Here is a 24,662-nt window from a genome sequence, read left to right as displayed (position 1 = left end):
AAACTATAAAGAGTTTTACCTTATGCAAAATTGTCATTTCTTTAATAAGACATTAACTATTTTTTCTGCGGCCCTCCAAGTACTCTATTTTTTCTGCAGCACTCACATTTAAAGTTTAATATCTTTTCTTTCTCAAAACTGGCACATTTCAATCACTAAATTGAAAATAAAATCATTTTCCTACCTTTGGTAATTTCATCAGTCTCTGGTTGCACTTTATTATTCTGACTGTGCATCCACGGGGCCGACCAACTCTCACCGCCTGACGTCAATTCTAACGTCGGAAAGGACGTTCCGGGCAGCCAGGCAGCGATTGGCTAGCCAGAACGTCCTCTCAACGTCAGAATTGATGTCAGGCGGCGAGAGAAGCAGGGAGATCAAAGAGCACGGTGCCGGCCTGTTCCTTGATGGCAGCGGTGAGAAGGTAAGGGAAGCAGGTTGGGCACCACTGCTCTAGACGAGCCGCACTCTAGGGAGAACAGTGGAGGGTGGCCAGCTGTGCGGACCGCCCCTCCCTTGGTACGCCACTGGAGCAGCAGCGTGTCTGGCCAACTCGTTCCGTTCAAAGCCGCAGGTCTCTGGTTTTTGCTTTCATCTTCTTTTCACTCTCTTCCTTCCAGCGTCTGCCCTCTCTGTCTCTTCAATCCAGCATCTGCCCCTTCCATCTACTGTCTGACCTCTCCCCCTTCCATATGATATTTGTCTTCTTTCTATGCCCCCTCCCCTTTCCATCCAGCCTATGCCCCTCTCTCCTTTTTACACGATTCATTCCAGCTTCACTGCTCTCTTCATTTTTATCTCTCCTACACCAGATCTAGCATCTTTGTCCCTCTTAATTTCTCTGCTGACCCCCCTTCCCATCTCATTCCTGTCTCTCCCCTTCCCCTCCTCTAAACTCCCTGCAAGCTGTTTCCTTCCTTTTTTCTTCTCCCTTCCCTCCTCCCCCTGTCCAGCAGTAACTCTCTTCCCTTTCCTTTCCCTCCTCCCCTCTCAGCAGCATCTCTCCTTCTCCCTCTCTAGGTCCAATAGCAGCTATCCCTTTTTCACCATGCCCAGCAGCTTCCCAGACTCCTTTCCCTCCTCCCCTCCCAGCAGCATCTCTCCTTCTCCCTCTCTAGGTCCAATAGCTGCTATCCCTTTTTCACCATTCCCAGCAGCTTCCCAGACTCCTTTCCCTCCTCCCCTCCCAGCAGCATCTCTCCTTCTCCCTCTCTAGGTCCAATAGCAGCTATCCCTTTTTCACCATGCCCAGCAGCTTCCCAGACTTCTTTCCCTCCTCCCCTCCCAGCAGCATCTCTCCTTCTCCCTCTCTAGGTCCAGTAGCAGCTATCCCTTTTTCACCATGCCCAGCAGCTTCCCAGACTTCTTTCCCTCCTCCCCTCCCAGCAGCATCTCTCCTTCTCCCTCTCTAGGTCCAGTAGCAGCTGTCCCTTTTTCCTCTTGCCCAGCAGCTTCCCAGACTCCTTTCCCTCCTCCCCTCCCAGCAGCATCTCTCCTTCTCCCTCTCTAGGTCCAGTAGCAACTATCCCTTTTTCACCATGCCCAGCAGCTTCCCAGACCTTTCCCTCCTCCCCTCCCAGCAGCATCTCTCCTCCCTCTCCAGGTCTAGTTACAGCTGTCCCTTTTTTTTTTCACCATGCCCAGCATCTTTCTCCCCTACCAGCAACTCTCCTTATTTGCCAGCGCTGCGATTCAGTAAGGCAGCCTCGGGTCCTTTGTTGGGTCGCACCGTCTCTGAGGAAAGCGGAAATTGCATCATCAGAGGCGGCCCGACTCAGCAATAGCTCCAAGGCTTCCTTTCTGAATCGCTGCGCTTGTAAGGAGAGCCGCTGGGAGGGAAGAAAGCACAGTCTGAGGCTCCCCATTGTGTTTTCTTTGCTTCTCCTTCTCAGTTCTGTTATACTTTTATTTTGTATTTGTAACTTTTCAAAAGACAATAAAGAGATTGAACTAAAAAAGACTAATTCAAGAGTCACTCATTTAAGTGCATGACATTTCAAAATCCAGGAAACCTCAGAAGCTTTCTAGAAATATTTTATAGCCAATAAATCATTTTATTTTCCTTAGAATGAACTATAGCCAGAAAAATATTTGCTAGGCACAAGAGCTTTTTATTTACTTATTAGAATGGAATCTATTTGCTGCCTTCTGAGAAACTTTAGCAGAATCCTGGTGCAGTGGTTAGAGCTACAGCCTCAGCACGTTAAGGTTGTGGGTTCAAATCCCGCACTGCTCTTTGTGACCCTGGGCCAGTCACTTAATTCCCCATTGTCCCAGGTACATTAGATACACTGTGAGCCCACCAGGACAGATAGGGAGAAATGCTTGAATACCTGAATGTAAACCACTTACGCTATAAGTGGCATATAAATCCTATAATAATAGTAAGATGAATAGCAAAATGATTTTGAGGTCATGCTTTAATGTGTAATATCAGGTTAAGAATCTCCCCAAACCACAGTACTCAAATATTTACACTTGTGAGCTTATGACCTACAGCAGAATCACAAAGTAGCATGAGTTAAATAAATTTTGATTTGAAATTCAAGATATAATGTGTAGCTTTTCACATGTCTGGTGCTACAGAGATACCTTATATACTCGAATATAGGAGGTCTCATCCTATATTCGGGTCATCACCCAATGACCACCCGACCCCCCCCCTCCCCGACTTGCTGCAGTCCTTTGCCGGCCTTCTGTATGACCTGGTAGGCTGGGACAGGAGGGATGCCTCCCGTCCTGGCCGATTCTAACAATTTTTTTACGCCCCCTCCCCCCAGCAGTGTATGGGCAGGAGCAGCTTTCTGCGCTGAGCGCCTCCCTCCCTGAATGGCAGCCTCAGATCGCACGACCAGTGGCAGCCATTCAGGGAGCGGCATCAAAAAGCTCGCTCTTGCATGCCGAGTGCACCCCTGGCCACAAGATCTGAGGCAGCCATCCAGGGAGGGGGAGGGGCTCAGCGCGGGCGAGGAGCACCGAATGCTCTCTCCTACCCATATAGCGCTGGACCACCAGGGATGTGAAAAAAGGTACAAAGGGGGGTAAAAAAATTGTTAGAATTGGACGGGAGATGAGAGGGATCCCTCCTGTCCCGACCTACCAACAGAGGGGACAGAGCCAGGAGGGGGGACACAGTGCAGAGCCTGGCAAGGGGGCTGTGTTCAGAGTCTGGTAGGGAAGGGGGCTGGGTGCAGAACCTGGCAGGGAGAGCGACTGAGTGCAGAGCCTTGAAGGACATGGCACTTGAATATTAAGCCCCCGTCTTATATTCGAGTCAACCATTTTTTTTATATTTTTTTTTTTTTTTTTTTTTTTTCCTCCTTTTGGAGGGGGGGGGGGTCTCGACTTATATTCGGATTGACTTACATTCAAGTATATACAGTACTTTACACTTGAAACTGTTGTTTTGCTGTCCTGTTCTGCAGCTTTTCTGTAATAACAGGACCTTAATGATAACTCTTTTTTAACCTCTTGATTTACTTGAGAAACTCAACTTTCACTAAAGTTCAAAGTATACTGTATATCCTGCATAAATTGCTTTTAATTTAGCATGTACCTCTAAAATAAAGCCATTCGCCATTTAAATATACAGTAAAATCATAATTGTAGCTTGGTTTATTTATTTTTTGTTCTTTTTTTAAAGCAAGAAAAACGAATATTCACAAACTTCCATCGCCAGCTCTTCTGTTGGATTGACCAATGGGTTGATCTAACCATGGAGGACATCAGAAGAATGGAGGATGAAACACAAAAAGAATTAGATGCAGTAAGCATTGAGTTGTCTTATGACCAAATTTTAGAGAAAATCGGGGGGGGGGGAGGGGGCATCGGCGAAAAGAGAGAGCATGATAGGTTACATGTGGATTCTTCTCACCAGTTTCCTCCAGTTGTCCTCTTACTTTGCAAATAATGCTTTCCCAAGGCATTCACTTTCAGCTCAATGTTCAGCCACCACAGTGTGGGGCTTTTTTTTTTTTTTAAATGCCTGCCATGTTGGTCAAATATCTAGATATCTAGGTATAGTGCTGACATTCAGACAAAGGCTGAACATCACCACTATTTGATAAGTTCCCAACCCTTCCCCCTCCTCCTAGATAATTTCTCCCCCAAAACCTCCACTTAAATAATCTCTTCCTCCCCAAAACACCAACCAAGTATTCAGATCCCTGAAATGTTACGTAATCTTATTTGTACTCTTAACTGTAATCTATTTGTTATATCACACAGTAACATACAGTCAATTTAATATCCAATTTGCAAGTTCTTCCGGAATTAATCCAGCTACCTCTCCTCCCTTGTAAGCAAAAAAAAGAAAACAACAAAACTGTTGTAACTTCACTTGAAATGTCCAGTTAGCTCTTTTGTAATCCGCCTTGAACTGCAAGGTATAGGCGGAATAGAAGTCCCTAATGTAATGTAATGTTCTGGAACTGTCCATGCTGTGTCCCAGCACTGTCTGGATAGTGCCGAGGCGGTCTGTAATAATATTTAGAGGTATCCTGTTTGGCAGCACTTATCCAGAGAGAAGGTGTTACTATTTGGATAAGAGCTTTGGAATGTTGCCCTGTTTATGATTTAATCTATATTATGGCCAGACTTTGCAACATGAGGGCAAACACTTGAGCCTTTTTCCTAGGCTTACATAAGAATAGCCTTACTGGGTCAGACCAATGGTCCATAAAGCCCGGTAGCCCGTTCTCACAGTGGCCAATCCAGATCCCTAGTACCTGGCCAAAACCCAAAGAGTAGCAACATTCCAGAATCCCAAAGACTATCAAGATTCCAGGCAGAATCTCAAAGAATAGCAAGATTCCGGAACCCCAATGAGAGCAACATTCCGGAGCTGAGATTGTGATGTCATAATGCCTCATTCCATAGTGCCTCAGAGCCAACCTCATCAGTGATGTTACAATGGCTTGACTGTCCTAGATTTGGCTCACATAAAAGCATAAGAACAGCCATACTGGGTCAGACCAATGGTCCATCTAGCCCAGTAGTCCGTTCTCATTGTGGCCAATCCAGGTCACTAACTAGTACCTGGCCAAAACCCAAGGAGTAGCAACATTCCATTCAGAATCCTAAAGAATAGCAAGATTCTGGAATCCAAAAGAGTATCAAGATTCTGGAATCCCAAAGAGTATCAAAAGATTCTAGAATCCCAGAGAGTATATCAACATTCCATGCAGAATCCCCAAAGAGTAGCAAGATTCTAGAATCCCTAAGAGTATCAACATTCCATGCTACCGATCCAGGGCAAGCAGTGGCTTCCCCCATGTCTTTCTGAATAACAGACTATGGACTTTTATTCCAGGCTTGAAACGGATATTCTTTTTTTGGGTTCCTAGTAATTTGAAATAGTGTTTTGGTCAAAGATTCTGCTTTATTCCGCTAAGGGACCCTTTACGAAGCTGTGCTAGAAAATGGGCTTGGTACATCGTGTGAGACTTTTTCCTGCGTACTAGGCTGATTTTTAGCACCTGTACTAATAGCTACCAATGCAAAAAAATTACCATGGGAATACTTCTCTCCTATTTAGGATACCCTAAGGCAGGGGTGGGCAACTCTGGTCCTCGAGGGCCGGAATCCAGTGGGGTTTTCCCCAATGAATATGCATTGAAAGCAGTGCATGCAAATAGATCTCATGCATATTCATTGGGGAAATCCTGAAAACACCACTGGATTCCGGCCCTCGAGGTCCAGAGTTGCCCACCCCTGCCCTAAGGGCTCTTTGTTGTGAACCCACTAACTGGTTGGAATCCATGCCCCATCTCTGTCCCTGCCCCCCCCCCCCCCCTAAAAAAAAATAATACTGCACGTGTAGTGCTTGCAGATGGTAAAATTAGCATGGAATGCTTCAGCATTTTTGCTGCTTAATGCAACTTAATGAATTGGTCCCTAAGTAATGTATTTCAGTAGTGTTCGATTGATACTAGCGAGGACTTTTGTTTCATATTTATGGCTATGCAAGATGGTTATCTTTGCAATGTTTGCCAATGTGTTTCAGTAAAATTGACATCGAAATTTGCCAGTGCTAAAAGTTTTTAAAATTACAAAAATTTCTCACTGGTGATGCAAGCATGAACCCCCCCCCCCCCAAACAAACAACTTACACTCTAGAAAGAACATTTAGACTGTAGGTAACACCTAGGCAAGTAGCTGTGTATTTAAAACAGTGGATTTATTTGCTGCTCGCATTAAAGCAATCAAGTCTGGTTGTTACCATTCATTGAACACATTGAGTGAATGCATGACATGCAAAGAGGCTAAAGAAGCAGCTGTCTGCAGCTAACCAAGTGCATTGCTTATAATGTCAAGACTTTGGAGTGTAGTTTCAGTATTATGGACTGGCTAATGAGCATTTATTAAATATTAGAAATAGGAATGCAAGGTTCAAACCGGGTTATGTTTCTGGTTCTGTGGTTGAACCCCCCTCATTCATCATTTGAATACAAAAGCTTCTTTTGTTCAGATTCATTCTGTTACTAACCACAGAATTGAAGCTTAAGAGATCTCATTTGTTTAATATTTAAGATGCTATAATTTCCATATTATAAAATGTAGTACAGATATCTCATTTTGTTGAGGGCTAAATCCATTCCATAATACTCAGATTTGCTTTGAATTGCTAGCAATCTATTTGATGCAAACATGATCTTCTCAACATAAAGATGACTGAGTATTTTATGTTCTTTAATGGTTTAATAAAAATAATATGGTTCCTTTTGTATATGTTCCCCGGTTATTAGTACAGGGAGCAACGCTGAATGCCCCGTGCTGATAGAGTTCCTATGAGCGTCGGGAGCGTAAAAGGAGGGGGAAATTTGAAACTTTTTTTTTTTTTTAAAACAAAAAATTTGCAGACCATCTTTATGTTGAAAGATACTGTTTTCGATTTCTGGCATTTGTTTTCCAGAAATGGATTTAGTAGAATGTAGTTTTTATTTATCATGAACTAATCTACTCAATTTTTATTCATCTTTTTTTTTAACAATACAGCTGGCTTTAGTTACCTGCAAATAAAAATGATGAGGGAAACTGAGAAGCAGCCTTTTTACCACTACAAAAAAAAAAAAAAATATTGCTCCTTTTAATGTGCATCCAGGTTTTTGATGACCCATTGGCATGTATTCAATTGGGTTTTCCATGTTACTGATGGAAAATTTCCTTCTAAACCATTATAAGCCATGCCTTTGCATTGATTGTAGTATATGGAGTACAGAAACGGTGCCTTTTCACTCTGGATAGTGAAACGCCCTTTCTCTTCTCTTAAAAAGACTCTATTCCTCGATAGTATAACTACTAATTGAGATTCTGGAGGCGTATATAAATTTATGTTTGGTTAAAGAGCAAAACTCCATAATATTAAAACCCACCATTAATCTAGGAGTTTCCCACATATGTGTCCTTATCTAAGATCCTTTAACATTATGGAGGAAATGAAAATTTCATCCGTGGATACATAGAGTGGAGAGAGTTTTAAAATAAACCCCCTAAGGCTGTATGTGGATGTGGTTGTACACAGGTAGAAATTGCTTTTGCAGGCCAACAAGCTGCTTTTTTCATACTAACCCCGTTTTCAGCATTTTTAAATAGTAGCTTACGGTTTTATTTTACGTTTAGATACGTAAGAAGGGTACTGTTCGAGGCACATCAGCAGCTGACGACTAAGAGAACCCTCTGTAGGTTCAGGGGCAATATCGAACTGTGTAAGTGACTAGCCGGGCAAAAGAGGAAACTCTTAATCCAGGTGATGGGTATATCATTCCTTGATCTGTGTTTATATAAAAAAAGACAAACTTCTGCAGTCTGCTTTCATTCTTAAAGCTGGAGGGCATTCTACTGAAACAGTAGTTGACATTGTATTCCCATGCTGTTTGTGTAACGTCTGATCATGGTATGAATTTTCATCTATTGTGCCTCAGAGGAAAATCAGTGTGGAGTGTTTGGGGAAAGTCATGCATGCTTGCATATTACATCACTTATTCATTGCAATTCATTTCAATTCAATCCATTTAATAGACTCCCAAGACCTCAGATGTACCATTCCACCACCCTATACGTGTTCTTATGAGCGGGGAAATCTTGGTATTAAATCCTCATACGTCTAGGTCATGTTTTTGTTTAAATATTTTTATAAATATCTTTTAAACACTTTTTACTTTTTTGCAACTTATCTGAACGATTATCTTAAGCAGTTCATGCGGCTGGACCCGACATGTTTTGCAATAGCTTCGTCAGGGATGAATTGTCTTAAAGCTTGATAAATTAGAAGGATCTTTTGATATTGCTCTAAGGAAAAGAGTTTAAACCACTTTAACTATTAACTGCTTGCGTATTGCAGCACACCATGAAAACCCCCTGATCTCTTGTTAAGTCATTTCCATCTGCCTTGAGACTATTGAGTGGTGGTAATTCTAAAACTGATGAATGGGAGACAGTTATGTATGTTGAGTTTTTTGAATACCTGATAGGCCTTTCGAATGCAAAATTCAAAGTTTGTTTACCCATTCCAAAAGAGAAACGGGAAAGGAACTGCATGAAATAGCAAGGGCAAAGTGCAGAATCATCCTAATTAAAAAGAATAAGGAGGGGAGCAAAAAAGAAAAAAAATTCCTATTGGCCACAAGTGGTTTAGAAGTGCTCCATTTTTTTAGAGAGACATAAAGCGGAGTTGTCAAAGTTGACTTTGACTCTTGGGATCCGCTTTTGTCTCTACATCCGCACTGCTATGGATTTTTATAACTCCATTTGGACTTTCGTAGTCGATAGGTTGGCAATTTTGATTTTTTTTTTCTAATTTGCAGAACAGTTATAATGCTTTATTTTAAATCAGTAGCATGGTGGTTTCCAGTTCCTTCCAGAAAGCATACATAACCAGCCTGGTCTTCTGTATAGCCACAGTGACAATTTATAAGGTGCATATGCATACATTTTTGACTGATATGTGCCTGGTTAGGAGTGCTGTCGTAATAAGGTTGGGAAGCACATGTAATAGACTGACTGAGTTTTGAGAACGAATGTCGACATTTAAAATAGAATTTTAATAATCATATTTGCTTCTAGTAAGTGTTGCAGTACACTCTGCTGGGCTTTTTGGAAATTAGTAGAAGCCATAGGTTTTGCTATTAAATTTATTGGGAATATTTGGCCACGATTTGCCAGCAATTTTAAAGGACGGGCTTTAAAATGGCGGGAACACCGAATATTGTGATTTATGTAAACGTTCCTTCACAGTTCATTACTGTCATTATGGAACACAAACTTCTCAAAGTCCGTTTAAATACATAGGTAAAATGCATGAAAATATATTTGTGGTGACGCTCAGATTTTTTAGTCCAATGCTTCATTTATAGTGCCAGTAAGAGCAAAGATTGTATGTTAAATGTAGGGGAACATGCCCATCATTTGCTCTGCTTTTACTATACAGGGTAGACACCACATGAGAAGATAGCTCTGCATGTGATGTTTCAGGCCACTGAAAATAGTAAAGAACTGCTGCAGTGGTGTCCCCTGTCCCTTTACCCCCAAGTAAGGTCCCACCACCCCTCTCATAAACCCCTCCCTACAAACTCAAAACTTAAGATGAAGCCTGACCCTCCCTCTTCTGGCCATCTAGAGCAGGGGTTCTCAACCTAGTTCTTTACACACTCAGCCAGTCAGGTTTTCAGGATACTCACAATGAATATGCATGAGAGATTTATATACGGTGGCCTGTCTGGGCCTAGTGCCAGTGACCTCCTAGTGATAGTACCATAAAACTACCACTAGAGGTCCTTGGCTCTGTTTTGGTACCTGAACAGATAGGGCAGGAGTGGAAGAGGGAATGCTTTGCTCCCTAGATCAATGGTTTTCAACCCAATCCTTGGAGACCACCTGGCTAATTGGATTTCAGGATACCCACGGTGAATATGCATGTTCTGCATGCACTTCCTTCACTTCTCTATATGACTAAGAATTAGTCTCCAGATTTTCTTTTTTTTTTGGGAGGGTGGGGGTGTTCATCAAAGGTTTGAGTGAGTGGGGAGAGGCCTGTGGGCAGGTGGTCTTCAGAGGGGTAGTATCAAGAGTACTGTCAGTGAGGAATGGTTGCTGCAGTACCTGCATTTTATGTGGAAGGTTGGATCAGTTGTGTTGTTGGACTTCTGGTAATGTGGCTGCCTTTAATGACACATGTTGAGGAAATAAGTGCAGCTGTGCTAGTGACAGTCACTAAACTCCTGTCATGTCCACAGACTGCCCTTACCCACATTAAAGCCAGCTAGTGCAGGATTTTTAACAAGTTTTCAAGTTTATAAAAGACTTGATATACTGCCTCAAAGAAACCTATTAAGGCGGTTTACAACAAAGATCAGAGAAAGAAGAGGGGAGAGAGAAAGCCAAGGAAGCATTACCAAGTTAATGCTACCAGGCTCCTGAATCGTATTCCAGACAAGGAAGCAAAGGACAAGTTAAGACTTGTAGACTCTGAGGAATAATGAGATCTTAAACTTGGTCTTAAACACAGCCAGGGATTGCTCATGGCAGACATCAGCTGGGATGGAATTCTGCAGGGAAAGACCTATGCCAGGAAAAAGCTCATTACGGATAGTTTGATAGGATGAAACATGGAATAAGTCTCTTGGGACGATAGGGTAGCAACATGATCAAAGTATCCAGCACCTGTGAGGAGGCGAACTGCAGCATTCTGCACAAGTTGGAGATGATTGTAATAGGGCATTACAGTGGTCAAGATGCTAAATTACTAAAGAGTGAATCAAAATGTGCAAAACAGGGTCAGAGAGTAGCCAGCGAACAGAATAAAGCAGTTTTCAGCTTGAAAAAACAAATCTTGCTTACAATAGAGATGTGCTGATCAAAAAAGCATGCTATTTAGAGTCACTCCCAAAACAGAAACAAATTCAGCCTGGGCACGTGGGCTACCCATTAACTGAATAGGGATGGCCAAAGGAAGTTTGTTTTTTGTTTTTTTCTCAATTTATTACCCACTTTTCCCAAAGCGGCTCACAATGTAAACATACATAATAAAAATACATATAATACTTATGAAAACACTCGCAAAATAAGCGACCAGTGCTTACACCAAAACAGATGCCTTAATGCCCATATTTCATATTGCAAAATAAATGTCTCTTCAATAACTTCTTAAACCCATCAAGATTACATTGCTTTCTGATATACAAGGGTATAAAATTCCATTCTTGGGGTCCCCTACAGGAAAACATAGTCACACGTGAAGAATCGCCATGATAGACAGAGCGCAATTTTGATAAAGGGACAGCCTGAATCGTACCCACCAAACTTGCAGGAGCCCAACCATTCAAACACAAGTATACCATCACAAGCAGCCTGAAATATATACGATCTTCTAACTTCAACCAGTATATCTTCACATAGTATTCTGTGACATACTCAGGCCTTTCCAATCGGAAGAGAGTTCTAATTACCGAATTTTGGGCAACCTGTAATGCACTCAACAGGGTTATTGGTAAACCCAAGAGCACAAGATTACAATAGTCCAGACATGATAAGACCATTGACTGCAAAATGACCCTAAATATGAAAGGAGACAAATACGGTCAAAGTCTATTGAAAAGGCGCAATCTGAAAAAATCTTTTTTATCATTTCCTGAATATGACTTTAAAAGTCAAGTACACCTCGGTTTGCTAGTAATGCGGTTTGCGAGTATTTTGATGAGCAAAACACTCAAGCAAAACGAGCATTGACTTGATCAACGAGCGCGTTCCCCCCCAACCCTTACCTCCAGCTGGCAAACAACATGCACCAACCCACACCGGCACCACCGCTGCCTGGGTGTCCCTGGGTGGGGAGAGTTGTGCAAAGGTCCGCCCTCTAGCCCTGGTAGAGGGTGGGCAGGAAAGGCATCTTGGCTACTTCGTAGAGGCAGGGAGGAACTTATGTAGGAAGTGGAAGCAAAAGGGGTGGAGCAAAAGGGAATGCTGTGTTCCGGCTCTGGAACGCGGAACCCCCCCCCCAGCATCCAGCCTTGTTTCTTTACCCTGTCCCCCACCTTCTTCATCCATGTCCCCCGCCATCCCACCTCGCTTTCTTTCCACCCTGACTCCCTGCTACTATCGCCTCTCCTGTGCCTAGCTGACAACGCCTGGTGATAGGCGATCAGAGCAGAACGGGGCCATGAGGGAAGAGACTGTCGGTAGCCGGAAACCGGAACCATATGGGCCCGTGATCGTCCTGTACAGAGCTGCCAACGCCCAGTGAAAGGTGATCAGAGCAGAACGGGGCCAATAGCGGTAGTGGGAATCCGGATGGGTCCATGAAGGGGGACTGAAACCTGGATCAATAACGGGTAAGGTGATGTGATGCTGGCATTGTAGCACTCTCGGAGCGGCTGGGGGCTGAGAGGGAGCCTGTATGGAGGAGCAGGCCTTGAGTTGAAAGCAGGGCCTGTTAACGGTCCCACCAGGTGGGAGGATGAGAAAAGGGAAAGATGGTCTGTGGGGATGGAAAGAGAGGGGAGTATATATGCTGGGTTGGAGAAGAGAGGGGAAAAGAGGGAGAAGTTTTAGAATGAATCATCCTAGTTTCCATTAATTCCTATGGGGAAACTCGCTTTGATATACGAGTACTTTGAGTTACGAGCATTCTGGAACGAATTATGCTTGCAAATCAAGGTACCACTATATATCAGAGCGACTGAAAAGGCTACACCTTCATTTCATAGGGTTCAATTCATGTTCCTGCCTGGTCTGGCTCCACTCCCCGATTGGCTGCCGTCAGTTCTCACAAGTCACGAGAACTGACTGCAGCCAATCGGGGAGCGGCGCCAAACCAGGCAGGAACACGAACAGCACGCACCTGCCTTCTGCCTGAACTGATGAAGAGCCGTCCAGCGAGGGGAGACAGGCAGGAGCAGGGAAAGCACTAATGGGCTTCAAAAAAAGGTACCAGGAGGGCTGCCTACGGGGGGGTATTTACTCCATAAGATGCACCCTTATTTCTAATCCCTTTTTAGGTGTGAAAAAAGTGCGTCTTATAGAGCGAAAAATACGGTAATACTCTCAAGATCAAAGTTTATTACTGTTCATTAATAATCACACTTGTGTTCATACCATAGAATGGTATACAACTCGTGCTCTCTAGAAACGTTGAAACCCTCAGCTCGATGTACAGCGGCTGCTAAGAAAGCAAAGGAAAGGAATGGAAAACAAAGATGAAAATGTTATAATGCCCTTGTATTCCTCAATGGTACGGCCGTACCTCGGATACTATGTGCAGTTCTGGTCACAATATCTCAAAAAAAAATATAACGCAATTAGAAAAGGTACAGAGAAGGGCGACAAAAATGATAAAAGGGATGGGACGACTTCCCTATGAAGAAATGACAAAATGGCTAGGGCTCTTCAGCTTGGAGAAGAGGCGGCTCAGGGGTGATATGATAGAGGTCTATAAAATAATGAGTGGAAAGGGTAGATGTGAATCGCTTGTTCACTCGTTCCAAAAATACTAGGGGACATGCGATGATGCTACTAAATAGTAGATTTAAAACAAAACGGAGAAAATATTTCTTCACACGATGTGTAATTAAAACAATGGAATTCATTGCCGGAGAATGTGGTGAAATCAGTTAGCTTAGTGGGGTTTAAAAAAGGTTAGGATAATTTCCTAAAAAAGAAGTCCACACCATAGGCCATTATTGAGATGGCTTGGGGAAATCCATTGCTTATTCCTAGGATAGGCAGCATAAAATCTGTTTTACTACTTTGAAGGCAAGGAGCCTAAAGATGAAAGGAAGTGTACCGGGACACCACAAGGACATGGCAGACATTGTATACAGATGTCTTAACTATGACTTTATGACGCAGGACCTAAGACAGCTTGAACAGTGGTCATCAACTTGGCAGCTGGGCTTCAATGCTAAAAAATGTAAAGTAATGCACCTAGGCAAAAAAAATCCGCACAGAACTTACACACTTGTCCAGGACCACGGTTGAACGTGATTTAGGAGTGATCATTAGCGACGATATGAAGGCTGCCAATCAAGTAGAGAAGGCTTCATCCAAGGCAAGACAAATGATGGGATGTATTCGTAGGGGTTTTGTCAGCAGAAAGCCTGAAGTCATAATGCCACTGTACAGATCCATGGTGAGACCTCATCTCGAGTATTGTGTTCAATTCTGGAGACCACACTACCGAAAAGATGTGTTGAGAATTGAGTCGGTTCAGCGAATGGCTACCAGGATGGTTTTGGGGCTCGGGGAACTCACGTATGAAGAAAGGTTGAGGAAACTGCGGATGTACTCACTGGAGGAGCGAAGAGAGAGAGGGGACATGATTGAGACCTTTAAGTATATTACTGGGCGTATAGAGGTGAAAGATGATATCTTCAGTCTTACAGGGCCCTCGGTAACCAGAGGACACTCGCTGAAAATCAGGGGAGGGAAATTTCAGGGTGATGCTAGGAAGTACTTCTTCACTGAAAGGGTGGTAGATCATTGGAACGAGCTGCCTCAGCGGGTGATTGAGGCCAGCAGCGTGTTAGATTTCAAGAGAAAATGGGATATTCATGTGGGATCTCTAGGAGAGTAAGAATCAGGGAGTGGGTCATTGGTATGGGCAGACTCGATGGGCTATGGCCCTTTTCTGCCGTCAATTTCTATGTTTCTATGAAACATGACAGCAGATAAAGGCTAAATGGCCCCTTCAGTCCGTCCATCTGCAGCATTCACTGTCTCCTCTCCCTAAGAGATCACACAAGTCTATCCCACGCTTTCTTGAATTCAGTCAGTCTTTGTCTCCACCACCTCCATGGGGAAGATATTCCACACACCCTCCACTCTCTTCTGTGAAAAAGTATTTCCTTAGATTTCTCCTCTAAACTTCATCCTATGCCGTCTCATTCTGGAGTTTTCCTTCTTTGGGAAAGTCGCATTAACGCAACATAGATATTTAAATGTCTATCATATTCCCTGTCTCCTGCCTTTCTTCCAAGAATGTCTGTAGGCCTTTCCCTGTATGCTATACAGAATTGGTCAGTGGTCTCTGTCATAGCCTCCCTCTGGACCTACTCCATCTTATTTATATTTTATTGAAGGTGGGTCTCCAGAATTGCACACAGTATTCTAAATGGGGTCTCACCAGACACTTATACAACGGCACAATCACCTGTTAACATAGTAACATAGTAGATGATGGCAGATAAAGACCTGAATGGTCCATCCAGTCTGCACAACCTGATTCAATTTTTTTTAAAAAAATTTAAAATTAAAAATTTATTTTTTTCTTAGCTATTTCTGGGCAAGAATCCAAAGCTCTACCCGGTACTGTGCTGCTGCTGAAGTCTCCGTCAAAGCTCACTCCAGCCCATCTACACTCCCAGCCATTGAAGCCCTCCTCAGCCCATCCTCAACCAAACAGCCATATACAGACACAGACCGTGCAAGTCTGCCCAGTACTTGCCATAGTTCTTCAATATTTAGTATTATTTTTTGATTCTAGATCCTCTGTGTTCATCCCATGCTTCTTTGAACTCTGTCACCCTTCCCCTCCCGGGCCATTCCTCTCCCTGTGCTCCCGAGCATTCTTCTGGCTTTGCCCATCACTTTTCATGCCTGTTTTGCCACCTTTAGATCGGATTCAATCACCCCCAAATCCCACGCTTTTTTTTACACAGAAGTACTTCATCCCTCTCCTTGTGCAATACCATTCCCTTGGAATTTTGCATTCCAAGTGCATGACCTTGAATTTTTTAACATATCTTAGTAACCAATTTCTGTACCATTCTGCAAGCTTTACTAGATCCCTCCTCATGCTATCCATACCCTCCAAGGTGTCTCCCTATTACAAAGTTTGGTATCATCTGCAAAAAGACAATCCTTCCGCAAATATTACTCGCAATAATGTTTATTTTTTTTTTTTTAAATTTTTATTTATAGATTTTCCATTCTTACAACATCTGAATCATATTAAATATAATTAATTTTTACATATATAGTATATTATCATTAATAATTCATATGTTTTAAAATATATTATGATAAAAATTATACATTAACATATAAATATATTTCCCATCCCTTTTTTATATAACATTTTTCCAATTATTAATCAAATCCCATCCCATTCATATAAAATTTTTATCAATGTGCTAAGAAATCTAATCATTAGAATAATTGGTCAATGGTTGCCAAATTTTCTTGAAATTAAGAAGATTCCCTTGTTGTAACGCTAATATTTTTTCCATTTTATAAATATGACAGACAGAATTCCACCAAAACGTATAATTTAATTTGGTGTAATCTTTCCAGTTTTGAGTAATTTGTTGCATGGCGACTCCTGTCAATATTAATAATAGCTTGTTATTATTTGCTGAAATTGGACTCTTAGTTCTCATTGCAGTGCCAAATAATATGGTGTCATATGAGAGTCCAACATAATTTTCTAGTAACTTATTAATTTGGGGCCAAATTGAATTCCAAAATGCGTTTACACAGGGACAGAAAAAAATTAAATGATCTAACGTCCCTACTTCCAATTTACAATGCCAGCATCTATTAGATCTAGTACTATCTATCTTTTGCAGGCGCGTTGGGGTCCAGAACACTCTATGTAATAAGAACAACCATGTTTGATTCATAGATGCTGACCTTGTAGATCTTAATCTCCAGGACCAAAATCGTGGCCATTGAGACTCAGAAATTGTCTGACCAATCTCAATACTCCAAATATCCCTAAGACCTGTTTTCTTTTTTTTATTTAAAAATCCGTATATCAATTTGTACCATTTTGCGGCTTGGTGTCCCAAAAAATCCGTCTGGAAACATAGAACCTGTAGACTATATTGATTATTAAGATTTTTCCATTCAGGGAACCCTACCTGAATGGCCTGCTTCAACTGCATCCATTTAAAATATTGTGTTTTATTTAATCCAAATTTATTTTGCAATTGTGAAAAACTAAGCAGTGAACCTTCTGAAATGATATCATTCAATGTTCGTATTCCTGCATTTATCCATTGTTTCCAGACGATTTTAAATCCGCCAATTCTGATCCTGGAGTTTACCCATATTGATTGATTTAGAGATTTAGCAATAGGTTCTGGTGACAGATTACTGATGTATCTCAATGTTTTCCAAGTGTCGAATAAAATTCTGTGGTCTTTGTATCTTTTAGGCATTGTTATAGTTATTAACTGTTCTGGATATAAAGGGAACAGGAGCCGCCATTCTAAATACAGCCAATCTGGTACATTTTCTAAAAGATCTGGGAGGATCCAATACATACCCTGTCTTAAAATATAGGCTTGATGATACCTATAAAAATTTGGAAAATTTACCCCCCCTTCCATAATTGGTCTTTGTAATGATACTAAAGCGATTCTTGGTCTTTTCCCACACCAAACAAATTTTGTAAGAATATTGTTAAGTTTTTTATAAAATGACCCCTGAAAAAATATTGGTATCATACTCATTTGGTAACAAACCACAGGCAATACCATCATTTTAATTGTTTGAATTCTTCCCCACCAAGAAAGATGTAACGGATTCCATTGCTCACACATTTCTGTTATTTTTTTTTAATAAAAGTTTTTCATTCTCTTTGACTGTATCTTCAATTGTATTTTTGATCATAATTCCTAAGTATTTAATTCCATCTTCTTTCCAAATAAATGAATATGGATCAAATATTCCTTTAGTACAATGAACATTAATTGGGAGAATTTCAGATTTGTTCCAATTAATTTTATATCCAGAAAAAGTACCATATTTTTCTATTAATTTAAGTATACATGGAATAGTAGTTTCCGGTTCTCTTAAATATAATAATATATCATCTGCATATGCAGATAATTTAAATTCAAAACTGTTAAATGATATTCCCTTTATCTCCTTAGTTTTGTTTATTGCAATTAATAAAGGTTCTAGGACAATATCAAAAAGTAAAGGAGACAGAGGGCATCCTTGTCTAACTCCCCTATGCAAGTTAAATCTATTTGATAAATTATTGTTAATATATAATCTTGCTCCAGGAGAGCTATACAATGTCTGAATCATTTTAATAAAACCGGATCCTATACCAAACCATTGTAAAGCTTGGTATATAAAATTCCATTCCACTCTATCAAAGGCTTTTTCTGCATCTAAAGATATTAGAAAAGCTGGATCATTTATATTTTTTGCTAAATTTAATGAGTGGAATGCTAATCTAGTATTATTTGATGAATGTCTTTTAGCAATAAATCCTGTTTGATGTACATCAATAATGTAAGGAAGAGCTTTTGTCAATCTTAATGCTAATACTTTAGCCATTAATTTATTATCCACATTCAATAGTGAAATAGGCCTGTAATTTGAAACCAATAATGTTTAAAAAGAGCTGACCCGAGGACAGATCCCTGCGGTACAGCACTGATGATATTCATTTACCACTACTCTCTGTGTCTCCTTCCATTTGAACAGTTTTTAACCCAGTCAGTCACTTTAGGGTGTGTGCACTCAGTTTATCATCCACCTATGTGGAATCATGTGAAAGGCTTTGCTAAAATCCAAGTACACCTCATTTAGCACACCTCCCATATCCAACTGTTTGGTCACTCAGTCAAAGAAATCAGCCTGATGTGTCTGACAAGCCTGTCTAGCAAAACTGTGCAGCCTCAGGTCCCGCAGTCTTTTGATTCTAGAAACCTTACAATCCTCTGCTTAAGAATTTCCCGTCCTCCTCCTTACTTCCAAAGGAGTGCACCAAGAAGCACATTTTGCACCTTGTTTTCGCTGCTTAGATGCATTACAGGCTGGTCGTTATCCCAAAGAGTACTAATGTCACTTCCTGGTGGGGGAGTGGGCGGGGTCAAGAGGAAAGCACACAGGTCAGAGCAGTAAGTGTTTAAGCTCAAAGGGATTCCCCCCCCTATATTATCTATAAGGGAATAAATAACTTTTGCCTGTATATGGAAGTAACAAAGCTGAGCAGTCCTTGTACTGTACAGTCATCTATCCAATAGCCAGAAGCATGTCTTATAAAAATTTAGCTTTCACATACTTCAAATATTTTGGGCATAAAGCAATATCATGAGGATTCATGCCAGCACAGAACGGACTTTAACCTGAAGAGTCTTGGGCAATACACCACCCAGTCCCACGGTCAAGAATGGAAGTAGACATACAAATTAAATATATATTTTCATAAATTCTTTACAAATAACTCCATGTGGAATGAATCATCTCTTGAAGCTGAACACAGAACATGGACATATATTTTATGAACTTGAAAAATGGTTAACTCTGCATTTCTACCTGCTTTTCACATTATCCTTAAATAAGTTCATGTCTGAAGAATTGAAAACTACAGTTCTTCACCAAACAGACAAAACCGAACCTGAGGTGCGATGAGTAGCCATGCTTCTGCTGTTCTGTGTTCAGCCAGGGTCATGGTTGTGCTCTTCCAAGCGCTCTCAAATCTGCATAACTAAAACACGTACTAAATGTTTCCCTAGTTAATGCATCTGACAAAAGTGTCTGGAAAATATCAAACCTGTAATGATTCCTAGTGTTTTTGTTTTTCTTCTCCTACAGCTCCGTAAAGAAGGTCATGTAAGAGGAACTAGTGCTGCTGATGACGAATGACAGATCAGACCAAAAGCGCATGCAGCATTGATTTTTCGCATACACCTGTGCATCTGTCTGTGTGTGTGTTTGTATATATATATGTGTATATATATATATATATATATATACCTCCAAAGCATATACTATGTATACAGTATGTATATACACACATTCACACATCACACATTTATTCTGATTGATCAACAGTACTGTACCTGACCTCAAGGAGTATGCTTTCGCTGTAAATACCTTTAAATAATGTTAAGAACTAATGCAGAATATTCCCATTAAAGGAAAATTAATTGTAGCCGAAATACTAACTGGTCTATTTAATGTATGACAAGTTTTTGGACCAATCTGTTTTATTTCATTCTTATAATATATGATGGTTTGCTACAGTCAGCCACATTTTACATGTGTGTCCCGCTGGGATGTACATTATCACTTCCTCTGTAATTCTGAACACCAAAATTATGAATGTTTGTGTCTCAGGGCCATAAATACACTGCTCTCGTATCTTTAGCCATCTTAGACAATGCTTTTACATTTAAATGCCTATGTTTTATTGCAGTTTTGCCTGTTTCTTTTTTTTTTTTTTGGGGGGGGGGAGGGGGAATGGAAGTGAGGGATGTTTCTGTAACTAAAAGAAATTGAAGCAAAGAAAACAACCTGAGAGCCAAAAGCAGTGGGATGACAGTTTGTGTAACATATCGTGAACAGTGTCTCAAGGACCCTTTTCCCCTGCTGACTCCAAATTAGATCAGCATAGGTTGGTCATAAAGTTGTCCCTGAGCCCCCATCTGTAGAGTAGAGCCACAGCTTGTGAGACAAAATGCCCAAGAGAGCTTTATCAGGTGTCCCTTAATAAATGATCTTTTCTAGAAACAGATGTCTGATACTTCTCCATTTTCCCAATAAGGTACCTGCTTGGCTTCCTGAGACCAGAGTGTTCACAAAAATGTTTTCATAGCTTTCCCAAGTAACATATTTGGCAGTAAATGGTAGAGTCCTTGAAAATATCAACGTGAAGGAAAACACAGCTTGAGCGTGTAGCTTTGTAGTACAGAAATATAAAAATAGGAATTTTTAATGCCCTTTGACCACTTAAGTGCTGAAAGTCATCAAACAAGTGGACTTAAAATATAGGGTCTTATTTGCAAAGAGCAAACTGACGTTTTATTCTCCATTTAATACTTCAGTTGTAGAGGAGTTTATGAGATAAACATGCTGAGTAATGTTAAGGCAGGAATTGTTAGTAGACTTATTAGATATGTTTCAAAGCAGACAGTGGGCTGTACAAATGGAATTAGAAGCCTAGAGCGGCTCCTGAGTGCAGATATCGCGTTTATAATCGACTTTCAAGAAGCTGCAATTTGCAATCTATGCAACCAGTTTAATTTTTCACACCTAACACAGAGACACGTGATTATTGACGTTGAGCTTTTTTCATGTTGAAAATAATTTTGCATTCATTACTTTCAGATAGGAGTTTTTAAGACTTAGGTCAGACACTCATATTCCTGTGCTATTTTTTAAGTGTAGACATAGCTACCCATTTAAAGGTGCATAGTGGCTCTCCAAATTTTTTAAGTAAAGTGAATATAATAGCTATTTGTTATGGAAAAAAGGTTGTTAGATTCAGAAATGGATATTTTAGGAATAGTTTAGACACAGTTTTTATGAATCCTGTATACAGAACTTTTCATGTGGTTGTAGAAAATTGTATATCGCCAACCATATAAGCTCTAGGCTTGTGAATGTCTTCACTTTCTTTCCCAGTCATATATATATATATATATATATATATATATATATATATATATATATATATACACACACTGTATTTCCTCACTTATAGGCCGCAAAAAATGCCTATACAAGTTTTAAAACTGGTTGATAAGCCGCCCCATTGTATTAGCCGGGGTTTATCTACCAGTAACTGGGGCAGCCTATCCTGTTTTTAAAAATCATCCCCCCCCCCCCCTTACCTCCCTTGCTGTTCCTCCAATCGCAGCCAGAAGTGCAGGGCAGGAGAGAGCTTTTCAATCTCCAGCCCGACCCCGTACTGCTTCCTGCGTTCCTTTGCCATCAGTTCTCGTGGGACTCGCGAGTCTCACGAGAACTGATGGCAAAGGCACACAGGAAGCAGCGCGGGGCCGGGCTGGAAATCAAAAAGTTCTCTCCTGCCCTGCACCGCTGGCCACGATTCGAGGAGGCAGCGATTCCAGGCCGTCCAGCAGGAGAGGTAAGGGGGAAGGAGATGATTTTTTAAAATTGTATAGGCTGCCCCCAGTTTTGCAAGCCACACCCACTGTGCCGGCTTGCAAAACCCATATGTAGGCCACGGCCTATATATGAGTAAATACAGTATATCAAAGTCCAACAGAAGAATAGCCCATGAAGAAACCAACACACAGAAGAAAGTGGGATTAGACAATGGAACTCCAATGGAGAAACAGTTCAGACCCGATACGACACCCAATTTCAGCATCAAACACGCTTGCCTCAGGGATCACATACTCTGGATAGCAACTCTTCTATAAAATTGACCTCTATAAACACAGGAAAACAATCAAACTTATGAATCTCACAAGGCAGGAGCAAATGTAAGCAAGGTTGGTGTTAGGCCTTTCTTCTGATCGCTTACATTTTAGCTTCCTGTTTTTATAGAGGTTAGTTTTATAGAAGAGCTTTTATCCAGAATGTGTTTTACCCCTGAGGCAGGCGCATTAGTGCTGTATTGGGTTTGAACTGGGTTTAAAACTCTAAAATTTTAACTCTGTGTCGGAGTCCTTGCATCATAAATTGATTGTTCATTTACTCTCCTGGCTCTCCATTGGAGTTCCATTGTCCAATCCCACCTTTTTCTGTATGTATTTTTATATATACATATGTGCATACTTTGGTTTTATACAATAGTAATAAAAATTTACCAATAGCTCTCTGCTCACTCCACCTACTCCATGTCTTTGAAGAGTAAAAGGTCTCACTGGGTGAATCTATCTCGAGAGAGATTTGAGATAGCTACTGTATGCTGAGTTACAAGAGGCGGCTTTTGCTTGTGCTGACTGTACTCAAAAACCAAACATGGTGTTTTATTCTTTGTACCATCCCTGTATGAGTTTTGCTAAAATATGGTCATAAACATCTGGAAATTCTTCCTGTGCAAGCACTACTGCTGGGTTTCTTATGACAATAAAGATTTTAATGGGTTTTTTTTTGTCTACTTGTAGAAATTCAGATGAACCAAGAATAAATGAAAAACATTTTTGCCATGGTAGCCTTTGTGCAACAACTGACAACCTAAGACACTGAAAATAAATTTGATTAGAGCTTTTTCCATTTCTGGTCTTGGAGTCACAGTTTTGTAAGACAATGGCTTATGTTAATGATTTGGAAATCTGCATGCATTCAAAATGGTTGATTTTAGTTTCAACAATAAATCAAGGTTTGGTAGGTTTTAAATATATTGTTTAATGTGTTTTAATACTTTCACATACACAATGCAGGACATGTATATTGAAATTAAACCTCGGTGCATAAGTGCAAAGTGTTCAGTGACACAAAAATTACATATGTTATAGCAAGCATAAAATATACATCAACACATCAAACTATCATATAAACAAAATGCTCATATCTAAAAATTGATAACACAAAGAAAAAATAAAGACAAAGTGGTAAAATTATAAGCCAGGTTTAAATGTGCAGCTCTTTATATCAAATTAATAACATAAAGATCTATAGTGACCTAACAATTACAGTTAAAGGTCAGAAAAATTCTTGGGGTAGGATCACTTTTCACTATAGCCACACACAAGTATATCCTACTATTCCAACTTAAATGCTCTTTTTAAGGACTTCTCAGACGTGACCAGTGTCAGTAAAAACTCATTCAGACAAACCTGGTCATATATCACTTCCTCATTCGTCAATAATGCATTGTGAGTTCATCTTAGTCCTATACATTTAGTTTATAAAGGTAAGTTTTATTATTCTTATGCTTTAAACTGAAATATTCAAAAATAGCGAAACATCTTATTTCAGCATGGGAGAGCCATTTGCTGACAGCAATGTTTCAAATGCATCAGGTCAAACAGACTCCTTCAGCTCTAAATTGCTGTCAGCTTCACAGTATCTACTCTATTTTAAAAAAAAAGTCAAGCTGCTCCTCCCTGATGTCCTCCGGAACAACCCCACTCCCCAAACTTTGCAACAAATTGGCAGGAGGGATGCCTACTCCTGCTACCAGATCTCCCCCCCCCCCACACACCTCTATGTAAGAAGACAGCAGGAGGGATGCCCAGTCTCTCCTTGCAGGCCCGCAACTACAAAATGGTAGGCCTTCCCCTTCCTGGTGCATCATGGGATGCACAGGGAAGGCCTAAGATCCTGATTGTCTCAGATGCTTAAGAGAGGGGCCTTGGGCTCCTTCCTCTGCATACCAGGATAATCCTTCAGGAGATTCCAACAATAGTATGCCATCATGTGTGCATCCCATCTTCCTTAGTATCTAGCTTTCATTGTTTTTGTGTCTTGGTGAAATCTTTAACCTTGCTCTTCGCTTAAGTCACTGAGGTTCTCTGGAAAGCAATCTAAGTGACTGGAGATAAAGGACTTTAACAGCCAAGCCTGTTGAAATAGAGCAGGGGTGTCAAAATCCCTCCTCGAGGGCCGCAATCCAGTCGGGTTTTCAGGATTTCCCCAATGAATATGCATGAGATCTATTGAAAGCAGTGCATGCAAATAGATCTCATGCATAGTCATTGGGGAAATCCTGAAAACCTGACTGGATTGCGGCCCTCAAGGAGGAACTTTGACACCCCTGAAATAGAGCATATCCTCTTCTCATTGTGTATAGTTGCCTGCCTTTTTGTTGGCAAGAAAGTTTTTCACAAGAACAAATGAAGACCAGGCACATGATTTGATTTCATTCTTAGATGTTATGAAATGTGGACCATTTATAAGTTGATCTGTGGACCATCGAAAATTCCTGCCTTCTGTTTTTCCATGGTAAGTCCAGGTAACATATGCACTATGTATTCAATGCATGAACCATCTTTATTCAAAGCCTTTACAAA

The 24,662-nt window shown here is 40.8% G+C and overlaps 1 protein-coding gene across 3 annotated transcripts in view; it reads left to right on the top strand.

The window, feature by feature from the left end:
• Positions 1 to 21,626, top strand: part of PITPNB (phosphatidylinositol transfer protein beta) — a 184,911-nt gene extending 163,285 nt beyond the window's left edge. The window contains exons 10-12 of one of the 3 annotated variants that reach the window (XR_004540391.1): positions 3,644 to 3,766; positions 7,621 to 7,747; positions 19,549 to 21,626. Coding sequence is in view for 2 of the 3 variants with exons in the window: in XM_033955457.1 (XP_033811348.1) it covers positions 3,644 to 3,766; positions 7,621 to 7,668 (171 nt within the window). In the remaining variant the exon portion in view is untranslated. The remainder of the gene's footprint in view (positions 1 to 3,643; positions 3,767 to 7,620; positions 7,748 to 19,548) is intronic. The other 2 variants (XM_033955457.1, XM_033955456.1) reach the window with 2 other exon arrangements.
• The last annotated feature ends 3,036 nt before the right edge of the window (positions 21,627 to 24,662 follow it).

Source organism: Geotrypetes seraphini, chromosome 8 (genome assembly GCF_902459505.1).
Source record: "Geotrypetes seraphini chromosome 8, aGeoSer1.1, whole genome shotgun sequence".
In the NCBI taxonomy this organism is placed as follows: domain Eukaryota; kingdom Metazoa; phylum Chordata; class Amphibia; order Gymnophiona; family Dermophiidae; genus Geotrypetes; species Geotrypetes seraphini.
This window is presented reverse-complemented; position numbering and strand designations above follow the sequence as displayed.